The sequence below is a fragment of the Anarhichas minor genome, unplaced genomic scaffold, assembly GCF_050575085.1.
Source record: "Anarhichas minor isolate MPS153535 unplaced genomic scaffold, ASM5057508v1 ptg000030l, whole genome shotgun sequence".
NCBI classification, from domain to species: Eukaryota; Metazoa; Chordata; class Actinopteri; order Perciformes; family Anarhichadidae; genus Anarhichas; species Anarhichas minor.
The window spans coordinates 11847717-11869081 of NW_027466476.1; the positions used below are offsets into that span (position 1 = coordinate 11847717).

The following is a 21365-nucleotide window of genomic DNA, read 5'->3' on the forward strand; positions in this document are numbered from 1 at the left end:
ACAGATCTGTTTAAACTGAAATAGATGCTCGTGGATCCAGAAGAAATGCACAAACAGAGACTTGCAGTGACTTTGCATCACGATCTGCTCATAAAGAGATAAGCGGTGTTTGGTTCTGACCCGTCCTCCACAGCACGGTGTCGTAGAAGAAGGAGAACTCCATCTCGGTGTGATGCTCCAGAGAGGCCCAGCCCCGCGGCGCCGTCACGTAGATGTAGGACACGTAGAGAGGAACCTGCACCGTCAGGAAGGACTGAGCCGAGTCCCGGACCTGGAGGAGCAACAGCACGATGTAATGTTTTTATAGCTGACTTCATACAGAATATGGTCCAAAGCCCCAGAACAAGTGAGGGCCTTGAGTTGAGTTTTTGGTCGTCGCCATCTTGTTTTTTGCAACCAGAAGTGACATGAGGGGGTGGAGCTAAGTACAATCAAAGGCTGAATAAGTCATTTTTAGGGAACCAAAATGTTACAATTAACACGCTGGCCACGGCCCAAAACAAAGATGGCGACGTTAAGGTTGTAAGACGAAAATACGGACAGAAGCCGTGGTAGAGACCTGTCAATCACAGTAGCCCCGCTCTAAAGCATCCCCTGCTTTATGGTCTGTTTGACTCTAAATGGACCATAATGTACTAAATGAACATCATGCTGTATTGAAGAAGACTTGAAACTAGAGATTGAGACCATAAACTCATGTTTACAATGTTTACTGAGGTAATAAATCAAGAGAGAAGTAGAGTCATTTTCTCATAGACTTCTATACAACCAGAGGAGTCGCCCCCTGGTGGACACTAGAGAGAATGCAGTCGAGGTGTCTGCTATAAAGCGACCGGCCCCCCGACTGCTCTTCCGTACCTGGAAATCGGCGGTGACGGAGCCGCCGCAGACGTCGATGAGCTCCGTCATGTCGTAGTAGGCGTCAAAGGTCCAGATGCAGCTCTTGAGGTTGAGGTGCTTGTAGAGCTGGATGCTCTTGGCCTCCCGGACGTTGGGGTTGAACTGGTAGGGCCGGTCGTACCCCGGCCCCAGAGAGATGCTGTCGTACGACACGTCGTCCAGGAAACCCGCCTCTGTGGGAAGAAAGTTCGTATTAGCTGAGACAGAGAATAAGCTTTTTACTTTTAAACAAACATCTAATCAAAGTTTATTATAATGCAACAATCTGCTCGATGTCGAATACCCATAAAACAGAGCTGAGCATGAGTAGAAAGTGGAAACAGGATTAGGATTGGAACACAGCCTGGTGTCAATATATGTAGAACAAAAACACTTTCTTTACATCTGATTTGTTCATTATTTTCATATATTTGGACACCTTGCATGTATTATCATCTAAGTTGTCTGTGGCTTCAACAAAAGATAAGATTCTATTCATCTCCTGTTTCATCTTTGTTTAGGATTCCTGGTATGTGTGATGGTGTGTGTTTTTTGCGCGACTGACCGGAGAGACCCCGCAGCTCCGTGAGGGTAACCAGGTTGGAGCAGACGTGCTGCTGCCTGTAGATGGACTCTGACAGCAGGAAGTGCAGGTTGTGCAGCGGCATGGTGGACACCAGGGGGAGCATGCCGTCCTGATGGGGGATCTGCACCGAGATGTGGATACTAAACACCGACACAGAGAGATATTAACAAACACAATCTAAAGTTTAGGTCGAGACGTTTTCTCCGATTTAAAATGCTCCTCACCGGTTGGGGTGCTCCTTGTGCTTGACGTCCAGGTATTTCAGCGTGGCGATGAAGGACTGAGCCTGGAAGCCCCTGGCGGTTCCGGTGGTGACGGGCGTGTGGCAGATGGAGCCCTCTGTGCCGATGGTGGCGATGTTGCTCCTCAGCGGCGTCCCGAGGTGACCCGACTTATCTCTGGCCTGAGCGACGCAGCGGACGTGGAAGCGGCGGCTGAAATAGATGCTGTCCAGGACCTGAGAGAGAGAGAGAGAGAGAGAGAGAGAGAGAGAGCAGAGGAGACATGAGGGACTGAAAGAGAGAGAGAAGCTGAATTAGTCCTTTTTTTCCAGAGAGATCCCAACTCACCATGTGGTTGACGCCGGTGTACGGGGTGGTGTCGGTGACCGTCTCGAAGGGGGACCGGGCGCCGCTGGTGTCGGTGGGTGCCGCCACCTCCCAGGAGAAGTGGACCTGGGTCTGGTTGATGCCGGCCTCGTCGCAGCGCTCCTTCATCACGGGGTACTTTGGGTAGTGGGGGTCACAGGGGGTCACGCACACCAGAGGGTAACCCGGCGACGGCGTCTTCTTGCTGCCTTCCTTGGTCACCTCCTGGACGTGGTCGTAGTCAGCGAGGGAGACCACCTGAGGAGGAAGGAGGGACTCTTTTATTTCTTGGAATTTGACTTTTTTTATCTCGACAAATGGAGGACCCCGCTGAGGTCCTAAAAAGCCGTTTGGGGTTAAAATCCCCGACCACATGATACGTCATGTGAACACCTCTGTACTCGTCGTAAGTGGTTCTGGTTTCCTGCTGCTGTTTTGGAGTTACTGAATGTGTCATTCATCAACATCTGAGAAGGAAGCGTGTGGATGAAGAGCAGCAGACTTTGAGACGATCACCGCTGCTCAGCCGACCAACCAGCCAGACCAAACCGCCCCAGAGAGGAGAGGGGTGGAGAGTCTAGATGGAAGCTAAGCTAACCCAGCTAGGACCTGAGGCTACTCCACTACCCAGCATGCTCCTGGCTGTCTAATGTTCAGTCGCAGAACAATAAGATGGATGATGGTCTTCTAAACAGGACTTACTGGCTGTCCCTTGTTGGTCATATTTTCAATAATTTTCAATCTCATGAAGCACTTTGTGATCTTGTTCGATGAAAAGGTACAACGCTAAATAAACTGAAGTCACTAATGTCCTTCAAAGAGCTACATCTTCACGTTATGTGTTTGTGTCATATATGAATGAGTGAATCTCTTCTGAAACCCGCTGATTCAAATCAGAACATCTGCTCACAATAGGCGTGGCGGGGAGGATGAGGCTGCCCGAAGCCTCCTGGTCCAGAATGGTCACCGTTGCCGTCGTGATCTCCCCGAGCACGGCCTCCACGGGGTCGTCGGGGCCGAGGACCAATGAGAAGGACTCGTGCCACTCCCTGTCCTCATTGGACAGGACCTCCACTTTGAACAGGATGTGGTCCATCCCTGCAGAGAAGAAGTTTGGACCTGAGCTTTACAGAAACACTCACAAAAGAAAATCTCTTTTTAAGGCAAAACCTTCCGCACTGACCTGGGGGGAATTTGAGCACTCGGCTCTTGGGATTGTAGTCGATTCCGGACTGGGCCGACCCGTCGCGGGTGCTGCAGCGGATCTTGGAGGTCCGGTCCAGATCCCCCCCACGGATCACCTTGATGTTGAGCACCTCGATGCCGTCGGGACCGGGAGGCTCTCTGACCTGGTAGGACGCCTGCTCAAACTCAATGGTGGGGGCTGGAGGAAGAGGAGGAGGAGGAGGAGGAGGAGGAGGAAGAGGAGGAGGAAGAGGAGGAGGTCAGAGTGCTGCCCTCTGGTGGTCATACTGTACATGACGACAAGCTGCGCTCCAGTTTGCATACTTTTACTCTTTGTTTTTATTACGTGTTCTCTTACAGAGTTACATGCAGCATTAATTCAATTGTGACTTCCTCATAACGTGGCACCTTGAACTTTGACCCTCTTGCTCATATATCCGCTGTGCAAAGGATTGTGGGTCAGAATAGCCAGAGAAGCATGCTGGCTTGCATACTGCAAAATTCGACCGGATGTAGTCGGACATCCTGGTATTTCTTGGCATACTTCATTTGACATACTACGTATTGGGACATACCAAATACTTATCCAGCATACTGAATGGTATTATGGGTATTGTAACGCACAGAGAGTTGCATGTTTATTAGGTACCGTCTAGATAAAACTGATGCAGAACCCATCTGTAATAAATCCTTCCTTAATGAAGGTTGAAGTGTTTTAAAGAGGTGTTGAACTGTATTGTGCGACGCTGAGAGTTGTTTTCAGTATTTTATCCTGTTTTTGTGTTAATATCAATAAGGTTGATGGATTAGACTGAATTTGTTTTATCTTGTTGTAATGACAAATTACAATACAAACTAAAATATCAAAGGTGACTTTATAGAGTTTTTAAATAAATGTGGTCTGGGAGGAGCCTTCATCTTTTATAGTAACAACCTAATATCTGTATTTTAACAATCTGCCTGATACATTTGCAGAAAGATGTATTGATCCAAACAGAACACTAAAAACCAATATATTCTAACTTCTTAATGAAATAGACTGAGATGATGATTTATAACTTTCAAGAAGACAAAATGAAACCGCGGAGCCGCAGTAGTTCAGCAGTGAGTGAGATGAAACCAGTAAACTATCTGCTGGTTGTGACTTCTTACCATCTTCATCGTTGGTGATGGTGACGGTGACGATGTCGCTGGCGCCCACCATGGCACCACTCCAGTGGTCACCCAGCGGCGTCCCAAGATGCACCTGGAACTCCTCTTCGGGCTCAAAAACAGAGTCATCAATGACGACAACGGTGCAGTTTTTCACCTGGAAAACAAACACACAAACAAACATTTAAAAAAACCAACATACAAACAGACTTAATCTACTTCAGAGGAACACGTTGGACTAAATTCTACCTTCTCTCCTTTGAGGAAAGTGACGCGCGACTCGTCAGCATTCCTCCTCTCCTCGAAGTCGTCCATCACCATGGCCGACATGGTGCGAGTGAAACAACGCGCCGACGACTTGAAGGACAGGTCGCCCGTCCGGATGACGGGGATGTGCAGGACGCCGTCTCTCTCCTTCACAGCGTAGGCGCTCTTCTCAAACTGCATGCTGGGAACTGAGAGAAGGGAAGATGGCTGTGATGTGAGGTACGTGAGGAGCCTCAAATGAAAAGCGAGACATGCGATGTTCTCGTGTGCCACGTACTGTCCTGGAAGGTGTCGGTGATGACCACGTTGGCTTCGTAGGGCTCCTGGAGGACGGCACCCTGAGGAGAACTGAGGAACACCACAAAGGACTCGGATCCTTCGATGGACGGGTTCTGGACGTCGTCCATGATGGTCAGACTGCAGGTCTGTAGAGAAGAAGGTGTTAGCGAGGCACCATAATTATTATATTGTTTTACCTGAATGGCCCCAATACGGCATTGTACACATGATAAGATATGTCATTAGGCTGAACAGCCTGTCGGCCTCTCACACGTCCTCTGATGATAAACATTTATCTTTGTAAAGATATTCATCTTGTAACTAACGAGGAGGCTTCTTTATTTCCATTCAGCCTCTCTTAGACGTCCTCCTGCGAGTGAGAGGTCTCTGTCCTCACCTCCTGGGTTCTTCCAGGTTTGAACTCCACCTTCTTGGAGCTGGGGATGTAGTCGACCCCGGGGTTGGCGGAGGGGGGGTCCGAGGGCCGGGTGGCGCACCACACAGAGGTCACGGAGGACAGGTCACTGCCCTGACGCAGCACCGGTATTTCTATTGTTCCTGTTGTGAGAATAACGATAAGAATGAATGAGATCATTACATTTTCACATGTTTCTTATAAATAAAGCTACGCAATGACATCTAAATAAAAAGTGTAACTTCAAAGACTTTCTCTAGTGCTGAGAGAAGCGTGTCGTACCGGCATCTTCACTGAAGGTGAAGGTGGCGTTCCCCAGAGTGACGGTGGACGCGTCGTTGGGCCCGTCGATGACCACCTTGGCCGAGGTCACGTCCCCCACGCGGGCGTTGTCCGAGGCGTCCGACAGCACCAGCTCGAACTCCTCGGACAGCTCGTACTCGCTGTCGTCGATGAGCTTGACGTCGCAGGTGGTCATGCTGACGCCGGGGCCGAGGACCACGCGGTTGTCGCCGGACATCCCGCGGCTCTTGTAGTCGGAGCCGGACTCCAGAGCGTGGAGGCTGCTGCCCTGAGCCGACTTGGCCACGGTGTAGCAGAGAGCAGAGACGGTGCTGGAGGTGTCGCCTGAGGGGGAGGCGAGGAGGGAGAGAGAGGGAGGAGAGAGAGAGAGAGGGAGAGGGAGAGGGAGAGGGAGGGTGAGAGGGAGAGAGAGGGTGAGAGGGAGAGAGAGGGAGGAGAGAGAGAGAGAGAGGGAGAGGGAGGAGAGAGAGAGAGAGAGAGAGAGGAGAGAGAGAGAGAGGGAGAGGGAGAGGGAGGAGAGAGAGAGAGAGAGAGAGAGAGAGAGAGAGAGAGAGAGAGAGAGAGAGAGAGGTTCATGTGTTGGTCATGTGTTGGCTTCCATATCTATTTCCTCTAAAATGTGCAACTTGCACGGACCAGTTCGCTGTCTGTGTTTCATTCGGAGCTTTTTATAGACGAACTTTGTGCCAAAAATATAAACATATTTGCTTGGATTGATACGACACCAAGAATGCAAGTGTGGATAAATCCCTCAGTGTGAGCATCAGTTGGCAACAAGCGGATACAGAATATATGTGTAAATATGTCATATATGGTAACAGAATAACGGGGAAGTCCTTAAATAGAAACACAGGGACGTGAGAAACCTTTTCTCTCGATGGGCGCGTGGATGAAGCCCGTGCTCTCGTTGACGTGGTACGTCTTCTTATCGAACTGCAGCGTCGGCTCGTCCTCGGTGTCGTTGATGTTGACGAGGGCGCGCGTGTTCCCGCCCAGCAGCGCGTACGCCGGCATGCTCAGCTCCACGTGGAAGCTCTCGGCCCCCTCGAACACCTTGTCGTCGTTGATGACCACCGTGCACACCTTGGTGTCCTCGCGCTCATCGAACTGCACCTGTGAATCACGTTCAGGGGCGACGGTTCAATACGCGTTTCTGCTTATGATTGTGATATTTTGATGGCTGATGTATAAAACCAATTAGGACGGAGAATAAGAAACATCTTCTTCACAAGTTGAATGTCAACACAAGGTGACAAATAAGAAAACTGTATAATCGAGAGGAACATTTGAAAGACAGAGAGACCAAAGAACTGAGCGTAAAACTTTAAACACAGTCTGTTTTATTCTTAAAGTTTCTTCAATGATTGGACAAGAAATATTCCAAAAGGAACAACATGAAAGTCTTAAATTGAATTTTAAAAACTTAACTTCAGAAACTCATTGATACCAAATAAAAAAGCTTAAAAAATGAAGTCAAAGCCTGAAGTTTAGACATTTTAAAATGTCCTAAAACTAAAACCGCCAGCATGCCGCCGTTGTCCGCTACCTGTCCGGCGTACTCCACGTAGTCCTGCTGGCCCGGTCGGGTCCCGACGCTGCTGGTGGAGGTGGCGCCGCCCTGCTCGGTGCGGCAGAGCACGATGGCGTACTGGTTGAGGTTCCCCGTTCGCTTCACCGTCACCGCCACCGTGCCGGCCTTCTCGCTCACGTTGTAGCTGTGGAAGCATCACGAGAACAAGTGACGGGTTTATTTATGTGTGTATTATTAAAGAAAAAGTACGATAAGATGCTGTGTTTTTCGGACCTTTTGTGCTCGAAGCTGATGAGAGACCACTGGATGTGGAAGACGTTGTCGCTGACCACGTTGGGTTTGCTGTCTTTGACCAGGAACTTGAAGTTGTCCACGGTGTCCTGCACGTTGTCCTGCTGCAGCACGTAGCGGATCAGACCCAGGTTGATATCAGCTGGAAAAGATCAGGGTCACATTAATAACAATCTAACATTTAATTCCTGTTATTTCACTGATTCAGCTGTTTTTCTTCGTATCTTTTACTTTATGTTTTCCTTGTTGTTGGTCTTTAAATGTTTTAATTGTGTACTTTCTGTTTTTTGTGCCTTCTTAAATGTTAATTATTGGCCCTTCTGTGGTCACATTGTGTTATTTATGTCTGTAATACCGCTCCTGTTAGCACTTTGTCACTTCTGTCTGTGAAAAGTGCTTTATAAATATATTTTACTTACTTTGAAGATATATTTTAGAAATCAAAATAATGTTTCAAACATCTTTCTGTGAAATGATTGATCTGCAGAGTTTCATCCTGTAAAGCTCTTTACACGTCAGATTATTTTCTCCACCAATCAATTAACGTTTCGTCTGTAAAATAGTGAAAATGTTATAATTCACGTCTTCAAATATAATCAGTTTACTGACGTATTAAATCCTGACATCTGAGAAGCTGGTTTTGCTTTAAAAAAATAACAAATTATCAAATTAGTTACCGATATATTTTCCTTTGATCAACTTACTAATGAAGTATAATGTTTGCAGCTCTACAACATAGTTCATTAAAATACTTAATGGTTCATTATTTGATGAATCTGTCGGTTAAAGTTGAGCATTAAACGTCATGAAATGAAAAAAGGTCAACATGTTGCACTATGTTCTTACTGATTCATTGATTAATAGAGGAAATAGTTGCCAGATTAATTAATAAGTGATAATAATCCTTACGTGCAGCCCTACATCAGCCATCATTTGGTTTGTTACAAATGTACAAAAGATAAATAGCCCTGATGTTTCCCAGCATGTCGCTCTGACCCGACTGTCCCTACAGGGATCCAATCTTTATAATAACATCGCTGGGAAATAATGATTCTATATAACTTGCAGCCTCTGGCCTTCTTCCCACGACTTCAGAGAAATAACAAACAGTTGACGTCTCGTTTGAAGCTTCCAGAGGAGGTCGGAGAAAAGCAATTACTTTGTAATTGAGGGCCGAAAGCCAGAAGAAGGACGAGAGTCCTCGAGCTTCAAAGATAAAATGACCTCCAGGAAGTTCAGTGATGAACAGGAAAGAGGATCAAATGGAAAAAACATCTTTGCTCTAATATGCAGAACAAGAGCACGAGTGAGAATATGAGAGTAAATGTTGACAGTTTGCTCTAGTAAATCCCACAATTACATTCATATTGTTGAGGCTTGTTGGATATTAATCATCAAGGAGATGATGTTTACAAGCTCCTGAATGGAGAATGAAGCAGCACATCAAAGTTCTCCAGCCTCGAGGATCAACATCTCACTAACACTGATCCCTGGCTGCAGCCTAGAGGTGAAGATAAGCAGGCTCACGATGAGAACACCGCTGACGCAAACTGCAAATTAGAAAAACGTGAAGAAAACAAACACGGCTTCTGAGGTGCCTTTGAAGAAACCTTCAGTGAGGAGGAGACAGAGTGACGGGGAAAAGGAGCAACAAGTCAATCTGTATGAACAACAACTCTGAAAAGTGAAGTTAAAGCTTCTTGTCTTAAACCTGCATTCTCTCTAGTGTCCACCAGGGGGCGACTCCTCTGGTTGTATAGAAGTCTATGAGAAAATGACTCTACATCTCTCTTGATTTATTACCTCAGTAAACATTGTAAACATGAGTTTATGGTCTCAATCTCTAGTTTCAAGTCTTCTTCAATGCAGCATGATGTTCATTTAGTACATTATGGTCCATTTAGAGTCAAACAGACCATAAAGCAGGGGATGCTTTAGGGCGGGGCTACACGGTGATTGACAGGTCTCTATCGCAACGATGTTTGGTCTGGGAGTCGTCCGTGTTTTCGTCTTTCACAGTGTTTTTAGTTCGTGAAAGTTAATTGTAACATTTTGATCGCATATAAATGTCTTTATTTATTGTTTGGTTGTACTTAGCTCCTCCCTCTTGGTTCACTTCTGGTTGCAAAAACCAAGATGGTGATGGCCAAGATGCCAAACTTGAGGCTTCAAAACATCAGTCCACAGACCAATGAGTGACGTCACGATGACCACGTCTACTTCTTATATACAGTCTGTGATTTCAAGGGATACTTTTAACTACTTTTCCCACAAAACCTGGTCCAGAGAGCTGAGCTGGTGTACCTTGTGTGAAGGAGGTGACGGCGGTACCGGGTTTCAGCTTGCTCTCCAGGAAGCCGAGCTTCGGCTCCGTGGTGATTTCGTAAAGCAGCTGTCCATCGTCCGTGTCCGGATCCATCGTCAGCAGCTCCTTCTTGGTGATCAGGTTGGTGGCCTGATGGACGTGAAACAAACATTAGATCAAACATCACACTGTAGTTGTTGCACCACAGACTTTATCTAGAGTGAAGAGTGAAGTAGTTTTTCTGAGGATTTGTTTGTTTTTGCAGCTGTTTAAAGCCGATGCTAGAGTTTAACATTGCATGCTTATCTTCTCTCAGTGATAAAACATCCAAGACTTAGTTATCTGCAGTGCAAACACAACACAGACTCCAGAGGAATGAACACAGGCACATGTTTACAATGCCTGCGATAGAAACGGGTGGTTTCGTTGTGTCGAGGTGTTTAAACCAGCAGGGGGAGCAAGTGAGCTACACATGGTGAGCAAACAGTGATGGAGCTTCTCTTTGCACTTCTGTCAGTCACAAAGACTTTAATTTGCCTCCTGCTCATTGACGGATTATGAGACAACGGGCCCCCGGGGACAGACATCCTAAAAGGCCCCCACCTCCTCTACATAGGAGCAAGAAGCCCAGAATGAAAGAGAAAAGAGACACGAACATTTGTCTTCTTTAGTTGTTTTGTGTCTCCTTGTGGTCATTCAGTGTTTTTGTGGCTGTTTTGCATATATTTGTGCTCATTTTGCATCTCTTTGTGATCATTTTGGCTCCTTTGTAGTCCTTGTGTGTCCCTTTGTTGTGGATCACGTCCCTTGCGGTTGTTTGTTCCTTTTTATGTTGTTTTTACAATCCGTTGTATTCATTTCATGTCTTCTTGTAGTCGTTTTATGTCTCTTTGTGACAGTTTTGTGTCCTGTTGTAGTTATTTTCTGTCTCCTTATGGTGGTTTTGCATTTCTGTGATATTTTCGCATCCCTTTGTAGCTGTGTTGTGCATCTTTGTGGTTGTATTGCGTCTCTTTGTAATATTTTTGCGTCCATTTGAAGTTGTTTTTTCTGTTTTTGTGGTTGTTTTGTCTCTCTTCATGATAGTTTTATGGCTCTTTGTTGTTTTTTTACGTCTCTGTAATATTTCTGTTTCTTTGAAGTTGTTTCGTGTGTGTTTTGTGTCTCTTTGTGTGTGTTTTGCATCTCTTTGTGGTTGTTGTGTGTCTCTTTGCGGTTGTTGTGCATCTCTTTGTGGTTGTTTTATGTCTCTTTGTAGTCATTTTGCATCTCTTTGTGGTTGCTTTGCGTCTCTTTGTGGTTGCTTTGCGTCTATTTGTGGTTGTTTTATGTCTCTTTGTGGTTGCTTTGCGTCTCTTTGTGGTTGCTTTGTGTCTCTTTGTGGTTGTTTTGTGTCTCTTTGCGGTTGCTTAGTGTGTCTTTGTGGTCGTTTGATTTTTCTTTCCAATAAGACATGTTACAGTCACTTCAAACAGAGGCTCTGGCCCAAGGACCCCACAGACCTCTTTGGCCCCCTGTGCCCGTCAGGCCCGTACAGTAATCATCCAGCCTCCTGCTCATTTACACCTCATCTTCTTTTTCTTTTTCTTCTACCAATAAGCAGGAAGGAAGTATTGTAATTTGCAATGCAATACAACTTTACTATGGCAATTTGAAAGAGTAATCAGAAAGTTGTTCTCCATCACTGAGCTCATTAAACATCACCATCAAAGACTACAGAGTCTGTCTGCAGACGTCCGTGTAGAGGACAGACTCGTACCTTGTCGTCCATGTACTCCAGCCACTGCAGGCCCAGGTTGGTGACGATACGCGGCGTTCCATCGTCAACGGGCAGAATATCGATCTTAAACTTCTGCGGGGCGGCCGTCACGATCTGGGAAGCCAAAAAGAGTTGAAATATAGAAGATCCCGACATTCTCACTTCATCCAAACATCAAAATCTCAATCATTCCTGGTGGTCTCTGGCTATTCAAGTAGTATAAAAGTATAATTATATATGCTTAATAAAGAATTATTATTACCTAAAGTAAGAACAACTTTTCAAAAATGGAAAATAGAAAAGTCCTCATGAACTGGACTTAGGTTGAATATCACAAACAAGCACAAACAACAAGCACTGCAGGTTATTACTTTATGGATTATTTTCGTCCCTTCGAGCTGCAATAATAAACTGCTCCAACATCACCAGTTACTTCTTTGTTTCCGAGCTCCAAGAGGGAATACAGAAAGAGCAGCCTGTCATCACACAAGGCCAAAGTTTGGCCAACGTGCCATTTGAAGAATGCGTTCATCCAAAAGGTGTTAACGGAGGCTCGTTCTTTATTTAATCACACAGACGCTCCGCTGGGGAGAAACTCACCTCAGACATTAATGCAACAAACCGACTTCTGAGCCGCAGAACACGCGTGAACATTGAGCCAAATGTCTCCAGGCTATCGAAAGATAATGAACACACGTCTGAGAAGTGTGTGTGTGTGTGTGTGATTGGGGATATCAATACCTGTCTGCCGTCATTCAGTTTAATCATATGGACTATTTGTAGTGACAGGAGGTGGATGGCAGCTAAATTGACAAGCGCAGGAGTCAATTCACCCTGAGGCTTGCTCAAAACTATCACCATAAAGCTGACGCACACGCACACACACACACACACACACACACACACACACACACACACACACACACACACACACACACACACACACACAGTGCTGATTCACCCCTCCTGTCATAAAAAGGTCAGAGCAGTCACTCCCCCCTACACACACACACACACACACACACACACACACCCCCCACACACACCCACACACACACACCCCACACACACACACACACACACACACACACACACACACACACACACACACACACCCCCCACACACACCCACACACACACACCCCACACACACACGCCTTAACTCTGCTAATTCAATCTTCTAGTAAGTAATAAATGTCAGGAAGCTTTCTCACACACACACTAACACACAATCTAACTGCAGATTTAGCCTTCCTGTTGTGGTTAAAATGTCAGAGTACACACACACACACTCTCTACACTCTACACGCACACACATGCCGTCACCTCCTTGCCGTCCTCCTCCACCATGAAGAGCAGGTTGGTGCCGTCGGCCACGCTGAAGGTGAAGCGGTCTTTGAGCGAGTTGGAGCCGTCGTGGTTGTAGCTGATGCGGTTCTGGTAGACATCGTCCATGGTGAAGCTGCCGGTCTGCCGGTAGTGCTGCCCGTTGTTTGTGCGCTCGACGGTGCCGTGACGAGGAGCCTGGACGACGGTGAAGACGATGGACTCCGCCTGGACAAAGTTTTAGCCAGAAAGAAAAAGAGGGAAAGAGGAAAGAAGACTGAGAAACATCCAGGGTTTCTTTTTAAAGTCGCCATTCACTGCTCTGTGTTTATAGTTTATTTACTTCGCTACTCTGACAACCACACAGTGTGAACTCTTTTCTAGAGAACAACACAACGTGTACCACCAACAGCTCCTTGAGCTCCTTCGTGGCTTTCAGAAGACCTCCTGTGAAACGAAGGCCGTCTCTAGCTGCAGTAGACGAGCGCATTGTTATTCAGAGAAAGTAGATCCACACGACGATAGGAAATCACAATAATTACAAAATAAGTGCGCTGCTGGAGAGCGCTGAAGATGGCAGAGTGATGGGAGTAGCAGTGTGAGAGCATCGGAGGCCGGAGGAGGAAATAGTGTTCGTGATGTTGTTGACAAAGTGAATAAAGCTGTGAAGAAGAACCAGTAGCTGCTGATCACCAACAACTGTCATCTGCTGGTCCTGCTCTTTCCTAACTAGTAACATAAATAAATAAATAATACAAAACATAATAAAACAATAATAATAATAATAATATATCTAATAAAATATAATTAATATATATATATATATATATATATATATTGTATATTGCTTGAGATTGTCAGAGATTTGCGTGTCCTACCTCGGTGTCTGCATCTGTGGCCTTCAGCTCAAACTCGGTGATGGTCTTCCTCACTCCTTCCTGGACCCTCATGCCAGGAACCTGGAGCAGAGGCAGGGAGTCGTCCACGGGTTTGATGGTGATGTAGAACGTCTGGGCCACCTGGAGACAACATGCGCAGGACAAGGACAGCATGAGGCCACGAAGATGTAAGTAAGTGAGAGTAAAGTCACGTGTGCGCAACTCTTTCCCAACAGTTATCAAGTATTTTTGGGTTCAATTTTTTCACCAGGAAATGCATCAAAGACTTATTAGTGTGTAACGAGTGAATTCTGTACTAAAAACAAAGTAACTTTGGCAGCTTTGGATCTCCACTTGATTTGTATTCACACTGCTGAAGCCTCACATTAACTTCAGCTGAATGCATCTCTGCACAGAATGAGAACTGTGGATTTTGTCCCAAGTCACTTACAGTGGAATCACTTTAGGGATGACTTCAGTAACTCCTTCAATGTGCATGTGTGTGTGTGTGTGTACCGTGTATTATTCTAAGACAGACTACATGTGAACCTTGAAGCCGATTAGATTATCTGAACAAAAAGCACAAGGTTGTTGTTTTTAGCTAATGGAAAAGTCTCAGAGATACGTGGTTTTCAACAGCCTGCCAGGACATGTCAAGCTATTTGAATGTATCGCAATGAGAGCAATGATGAGAGTAACAGTGCGGAGTACATTCAATCAAATCTCTTCTGTAGGTTTCAGTCAAGTGAGGAAATGCTATGCACTCCCTTCCAGGTGACATGATCCAAACAGCACAAACTGCAGTTACAAGAGGAACTGTGTATGCCCTTCAGCGATCCCATCTCATCACAAACAAGTTCAATATTCTGCTTTAGTTAAACTTTAATAAGCGATAAAACTCAACTTTTAATGCAGAGCCCTTGGTTATTAATACGCAGTGCATTTCTAACAGAAGGCTGAACAGGCCTCCCGACTGGAGAGAGAGGACAGCTCACAAAAGTAAGAGCAGCAGACCACTTCACAAACACCAAGCACTGCGGTGGCAACAAAAGCCTCCACACACACCGCGGCCGGCCAGGCGTGAAGGCCAAATGACCTTTTTCACATGTTTACTCAAGTCCTTGTGGTCCTCATTAGTCTGGATTAGCAAGCCAGAGTTATGCATGAGGTGAACTTTTGTAGGAGTGGGGGGGTGTGAGCTTGGGGCTGGAGTGCCTCTTCCTCACCACTCTAAAAGCTTGGGGTCCATTAGATTTGGTATATATTTATTTAATTACATTTTATACTGCAGTGTAATTACTGTGCTGTGGGTCAGAAATCTTTTACTGACCCTTTGTTTCTATTTCAGGCTGAGAGGCTTTGTTGGTCTCAAAACAAAAAAAAACAACGACAAAGCAGTCTGAAGGGCCTCTGTGGAGCACAAACACTGCCCGTCTTTAATTCATAATCATGAGAACTGAGGGATGCAGACGTGCCAAGTGGGGTTCTGTGATTATCAAAAGATGTTCATGCATGAAGTCACGTACATGCCCGTCTGCCTCTACTACTGAGCTCTAAACTGCCTGTTCTTGGGGAAAAAAAGGTTTAATTTGAGTAAAATTAAGTGGATTTCGAAGGGGGGCTTTGGTTTATTTAACTATACATATAATTCATATCTCAGGCTGTTGGAAGTGCGAATGAACTCTCATAAAGGCGTTCCCCAAGGAACCTCACTGGGTCCCCGATAATTTCCATTGTACCACCAGGTATCATGAAAACGTTCTTCAATGCACCTTCATCGTTGGAAAAAACTGAACCAAATCGACCGCAGCATTGACCCCCCCATTCACCTCATTAGTCCCGTCAGACACGGAAAAGGAGAACTGGTCGACGTGCTTCTCTTCTTCACTGGTGTGGACGTACTGGATGCTGCGTGATACCAGATCGGCCTGAGTGAACGTGCTGATCCTGGTGCCTGGAGGGAGAGAGGGAGAGAGAGAGAGAGACAGAGAGAGAGAGACAGAGAGAGAGACAGAGAGAAGAAGAATAGTTGTTAGTGGAGTTGGAACAATCGTAAACACTAACTGTGTCTTTCTGTTCTCTCCACACACTCAGTGAAACATCCTGACGAGGAAACACACAAATGCAGTAAAACACACTTATGCAGACAAACACAACAAACATCATTCGGACTTGTCTTTGAACAGATGCTGCTAGCTCACTTGGCGTCACTTGTTATTCGTGCGTTTTGTTGTTTTTCCACCATTATCCGTATTGAATTTAAGTGTCAATCGTCTTCTGTCCATTTCTTCTGTGGCTCTCTGTCATTGTACCTCTTTTCTATTTTGGCATCAGATGGTTTTATAACTGTGTTCCTCTTTTTCTTTCTTGGCTCTTTCTTTCATTTTAATGAGCGCATAAACTAAAACTAAAGTCAAACCTTTTGTTTTTAAACGAGGCTCCGTCTCCTTTTCACTCTTTTAAAACTCAGTGGGAAAAGTAATCAGGTTTTGATTGCAGCGATCAAATATTCTCGGCGTCAAACTAAAAGCAATAGTCTTTAAAAGGAACCAAAACATATTTTTCATCACAGGAGTTTAATTTCTGCTGATTTGTTGTGGCTGGATGCTGAAAGACACTTTTTGTGTTTTTTGGAAAGGAGAAAATGGAGTTCTTTGTATGATAACTAAACATATTTTCACAGCAGACAGTTTAATCATCATATACAACAACTGCTATATTAATACCAGATGGGTGTAGACGGGTTTTAATGAATATAAAATGAGAGCATGTGAGACTATAACTCAAAGCTACCAGCGTTTTACTTTACACTTTAAATGAGGTGGTTAGTGTTTGTTTAAATCTATAAATGGACCTTCTCATGCCACCGGTGACTTTGATATGAAGGGAATAACTCGACAGGCCGGCGACGGATTCAAAGTTATTCCAAAAAATAAAGAAACCACCAACAATGCAGCAGGTCAAATATCATTTCAACATGTCACCGAACCGAGAGCCTGGAGGAAACGGAGGCTTTTCAACATCGATCTTCTTCATGTCGACTTTTGACGCAGTGAAACACGCTGAACACGCTGGTCCTCCTCGCTTGTGTCATTTATTCCCCAGATGGAAGTTTCTACATCGACATAATCAAGACAGGCACATATGGAGACAGAGGCAATATTCTCAGTCAGAGATAAATAAATAAAACGGTTTATTTGCCCCATCATATTAAAACTAAAACGTACTTTCCGTTTGTCTTGACAGGAAATAACAAGTTTTTTCTTTCCAGAAGTTTAAACACAGACTGAATCTCATTTCACTGAAAGGATTTAAAGATTTAACTTCTCACAACTTACCAGAAGAAAGTACTTTACCCGAAAGGGAAGAGACAGCTAAATAGTTTGAGTGCAGACGGAGAGTATTCCACTATTTTAAATCTTTGATGTTTTTCCTGAAACAAGCTTTTCCAAAGCATGCAATGTGAGGTGTGATAAATAGAGCTCGGTTCAGTAGGTGAACAATAAACGCAGTCTGCTTTGGAGAAGATACGCGTTGCATTTCTCTGAATATATTTGGTGTGTTTTTGAGGAAAGACTTGACCTGTGACACTCTGAAGCCTCGACTTACTTAAATCTGACAAAACATGATAATTGGAAGCTGCAACTCAGCGCTCGGTTGTGCATCGGTGCTTTCTTCAAAACTAAATAGTGTTTCCACAGTCACACAGGAGGAGAATGATATCTGATGTGCTGTCAACTTAAGATTATGGGTTGTTTCAGGGACGATGATGCAGAGAAGCAACGGGGAGAAGAGGACTGAGAGACTGTTGATCGAGTGATGAGCTCACATTGAATTTAAGTGCTTTCATTTCTTCTAATTGTTGTGTCCCAATCCCACGCTGCACACTAACACTACGCATGTTTTAAATACCAGTGTAGTGTGTGTAGTGTAAGTGTAGTGTGTGCGCACCGTGCAGCGCTTTGAAATACTAGAAAGGTGTTTTATATATATATATATATATATATATATATATATATATTTCCAAATATTTCTAATCTTTTATCTGGAGCTTTTTTTGCAGCTGTGAGCTCCTCCTCCAGTTCCACTTGTGCACAACATGTCAACATTCATGCAGACTGGAGGATCCGGTGATCGAACCAGCGATCTTCCGCTCAGAGGACGACGTTTAAAGGGTTAAATGAACTCTGGCTTCTTATTCTTCACGAAATACAAAAACTAAATTCCCATTTGTGAATCAATTATTTTCATTGTGAATAAGAAATGATCCCACGGGCCGTATGTTGAGCACCACTGGTCTACACGGTACATAACCAGCATCATCATGCATCATAATCAGATGTAATTAGCATCGATTGACACTGATTTATATTGTTCTTTTTACTTTTTTAAGATATTATCATCCCCGGCTCCACTGGTCCCAATCTGTATGAATGAGTGTGAATGTTAGTTTGATGGGCAGGAGGCGCGGTGAGATATGACAGCGACTAAATGAATGACTAGTTAAGATATATATTTATGAATATCAAAATGTTTCCCGACAACTACTCACTGTTATTTTATATTTGTTTGCATAATCTACGGTGTTAGTTGTGTAGATGTTGTGCTGTTCTGTTTATAACTTTGTGAAAACTCAATAAAAACGTAAGTAAAGAAAATAAAATAGCCTCTACACATCTCCACATCCAGCAGAACTGATCTAGATGGCTGTACGTTCCTCTGACTTACATCTTCAATGCTTCCTTTAGAAAGCGATGCTTATGCCGAAGCCTTGACTGGAAATTCACAAATGTTCATAAAAATATATCTTAACTGCACTTCATCTATTTCTTGTCTGTGCAGCGGCACGCTTCAACCAAACACTCCGGCAGAAGTTGCCGATGACATAAGAAGACTTTGAGGCGAGGCGGTGAGTGACGGTCCTCACTGACTTGAGTGACAGGCGGCTTTTGACAAACTCTCCACCTGAGAGGAGAGCTCACAACCTCAGACAGCTAAAAAGACTTTCTTGAAGACTTTGAAAGTGGGCCTTCACCATCCCGCTCCGTGCTGTTGCCTCGACGTTCCTCCTGACAGGCGTTAGCCCACAGGAGCAGCTAGCTGTGCGTGACAGGCCGGCTGGATGGCGAGCGGTAATTATCCGTGTTTGGCTCTGAGGCGAACCGAGGCGGGAACATCCGGCTAATTAGCATGCTGGGAGAGCGAGCGGCGATGGGGAGACTCCATTCAGCCGGCTGCCGGATTGTTTAATGGCACGGAAGCGAATAATCACCTCCTTGTGGTTTTCATTTGGTTTTTTTTGTTGGCGTATAAACAGTCAAAGGTGACATACTGTAAGAGAAGGTTGTTTTAGTTCCATGTAGAAATAAGAGTGGTGAAGCTGAGGAAATGTGCACATAAAGGTTGTTATCTTTCAGGAGAATACACTGAACACACACTAGAAATAATAGGCTGTGGTCATTCAATATATATGTGTATGTGTGTGTGTGTGTGTGTGTATGAGTGTGTTTTGGGGGGCAGCTTGAATACGTCAGAAATAAACTAGAGAGGAACTGAAGCAGCATTCATTACACTTCCTTATGTGTGTGTGTGTGTGTGTGTGTGTGTGTGTGTGTGTGTGGAGTTAATTATCAAGGACAGAATGAATCTCTCTGTATTTAAATTAATGGTTATACGAGTCTGCAGCAAATCCATCGGCCTCATCAATGCTGTAATGAGTTTTCTTCCTGTTTACAACGCACTGCTTGTTCTGACATTTTAATATATCCCACAAGCAGAAAACAGATTGTTTTAGTTTATTTAAAGTGGCACTACACATCTTTTAAACTCCTCCCCCTTTTCTTTGGATATCTACGGATTCTGCCATTGTACTCCCACCTTAAAGAAAAGACGTCTGTTTGATGTTTGCTGCTGTACAAGACGACATTAACACTTTGATATAACACCTGTTTAGGCATAATAATATATATACCCAGTATATAGGTAACTCTCAGCTCTAGAAGCTGGAACACAGGTCGGGTGTTGGTACCTGGGCTGGCGGCGTGCTCCAGGTGACCCAGGCTGGTCTGCTTGGTGACGCGGTAGATGAGCTCGCCCGGTTCGCTGTCCTGGTCGTTGGCCGACAGCTGCAGCGTGGTCAGCTTCTTCACGGAGTTCTCGTCCAGCACCAGGCCTTTGTTCACCACCACGGACGGAGGAAGACGGTCCTCTGGAGGAGAGGGAGGAAGAAGGTCAGTCACAGAGGAAGAGGAGGAGAAGAAACAGAAAGAGATTTATTGGTGGAAGCATGCTGGCCTTTCCCCCTGAGATTATGACAACAATTCATCCACAAGCACATAAAAACATTGAGGGTCGATTTCTCATCCTGGTACAAAAAAAAGAAGAAGCCGAGACTTGGAAAAGGGAGCGGATCGAAGATAAGAGGAGCAGAGAGGTCTATTAGGAAGTGGAGAAATGACACAACGACAAGCAAACAAGAAGGTGTGAAAGAGTGATACAGGTTTGAGAGATTTGAGAAGGGCAGGGAAGTAATCAGAGGGCGGCGTGGAAGGGAAGAGATACCAACAGAGAGCTCCACCGTAGTCGCAGAACAGATAAAAAAACACAACAAGAAGTGAGGGGGATAATACAGAACAAGATACAACGTGAGCTGGGAGAGATATGAGAGAATCAGGACGCCGTTCAAGCGTGCCGGACGGACAATCCTTCAGTTTCCAGCGGCTGCAACACAAGTCTGGTTTTGAACCACTGAACCGCTGCAACAGTTTGGCTCAGAGCCCAGAAGGAGGCGAGAGGACAGAAATAAAGTTTCGGTGTCTTTTTACCATCCGGCCGCCTGAGAGACACTGAAGTTAGACGATGCAGCAGAATACACTTTCACAACATCCTTCTTCCTAAAAATATATCTGTGTTTACAAGTATGTATTCATTTAAAAACAGCTAACAGCAGCGGCTCTATGATTCTTCTTCAGGATGTGTCCAATGTGCAGGACAGAGGGATAAAACCGCCTTTTTCTCTCTCCGACAAATGAAGGAACACTGTGAGCGCTGCAGGAGGGGAAACCCACCGAGCACGCTGATGAAGAAGGACTGGTCGATCAGCTTGTTGCCCTCTGGATCAACCAGGTTGAACTTGAAAGACAGGCTGCCTCCCTTCTCCCCTTTCTCATGGCTGTACTGCAGCAGGCCTGCAAGAAAACGGACATTTCATCTTAAATCAGTCATCATATTATTTTAACCCAAACCAGGAGCTTTTAATAAGCCTAACACAGTACGTCTGTTGCCTAAACCTAACCAGGGAGTTTCTGTCATGTAAGTAAACCTAAAAACTAAGTTAACCTACAATGGAAGTTTATTTTGTGCATGTAATTAGCAGAAACTGATCAAAACGGTCACTAGAGGGGAACCGAGGGCCTCATAGTGTGAAGTTTAAGATGAGTTGGAAGTGAGAAGATGTTACAACACCACTGATTTAAGAGGGAAGCCAGTACCCACAATAAACATGGTCTGTATTTATGAGAAATGTAAATGCATGCATAGAGATACTGCCGTATCAGGTACACATGGTCCTCATTTGCAGGGCGTCATGTGTAGAATTTAAAGTGATGAAATATCTATTGTGA

The 21365-nt window shown here is 44.9% G+C and overlaps 1 protein-coding gene across 1 annotated transcript in view; it reads right to left on the reverse strand.

Moving 5' to 3' along the window:
• fras1 (Fraser extracellular matrix complex subunit 1) overlaps positions 1-21365 on the reverse strand; it is a 173068-nt gene that overhangs the window by 4145 nt on the left and 147558 nt on the right. Inside the window, exons 47-68 of the mRNA XM_076105022.1 lie at positions 20811-20930; positions 19772-19951; positions 15573-15697; positions 13744-13884; positions 12866-13093; positions 11540-11653; positions 9780-9930; positions 7458-7617; positions 7200-7368; positions 6520-6766; positions 5633-5977; positions 5333-5493; positions 4934-5081; positions 4639-4844; positions 4390-4546; positions 3236-3436; positions 2963-3150; positions 2035-2310; positions 1690-1922; positions 1445-1605; positions 859-1073; positions 121-271 (exon numbers count right to left, since the gene is read on the reverse strand). Of these exons, the coding sequence (XP_075961137.1) occupies positions 121-271; positions 859-1073; positions 1445-1605; positions 1690-1922; positions 2035-2310; positions 2963-3150; positions 3236-3436; positions 4390-4546; positions 4639-4844; positions 4934-5081; positions 5333-5493; positions 5633-5977; positions 6520-6766; positions 7200-7368; positions 7458-7617; positions 9780-9930; positions 11540-11653; positions 12866-13093; positions 13744-13884; positions 15573-15697; positions 19772-19951; positions 20811-20930 (4077 nt within the window). The remainder of the gene's footprint in view (positions 1-120; positions 272-858; positions 1074-1444; positions 1606-1689; positions 1923-2034; positions 2311-2962; positions 3151-3235; positions 3437-4389; positions 4547-4638; positions 4845-4933; positions 5082-5332; positions 5494-5632; positions 5978-6519; positions 6767-7199; positions 7369-7457; positions 7618-9779; positions 9931-11539; positions 11654-12865; positions 13094-13743; positions 13885-15572; positions 15698-19771; positions 19952-20810; positions 20931-21365) is intronic.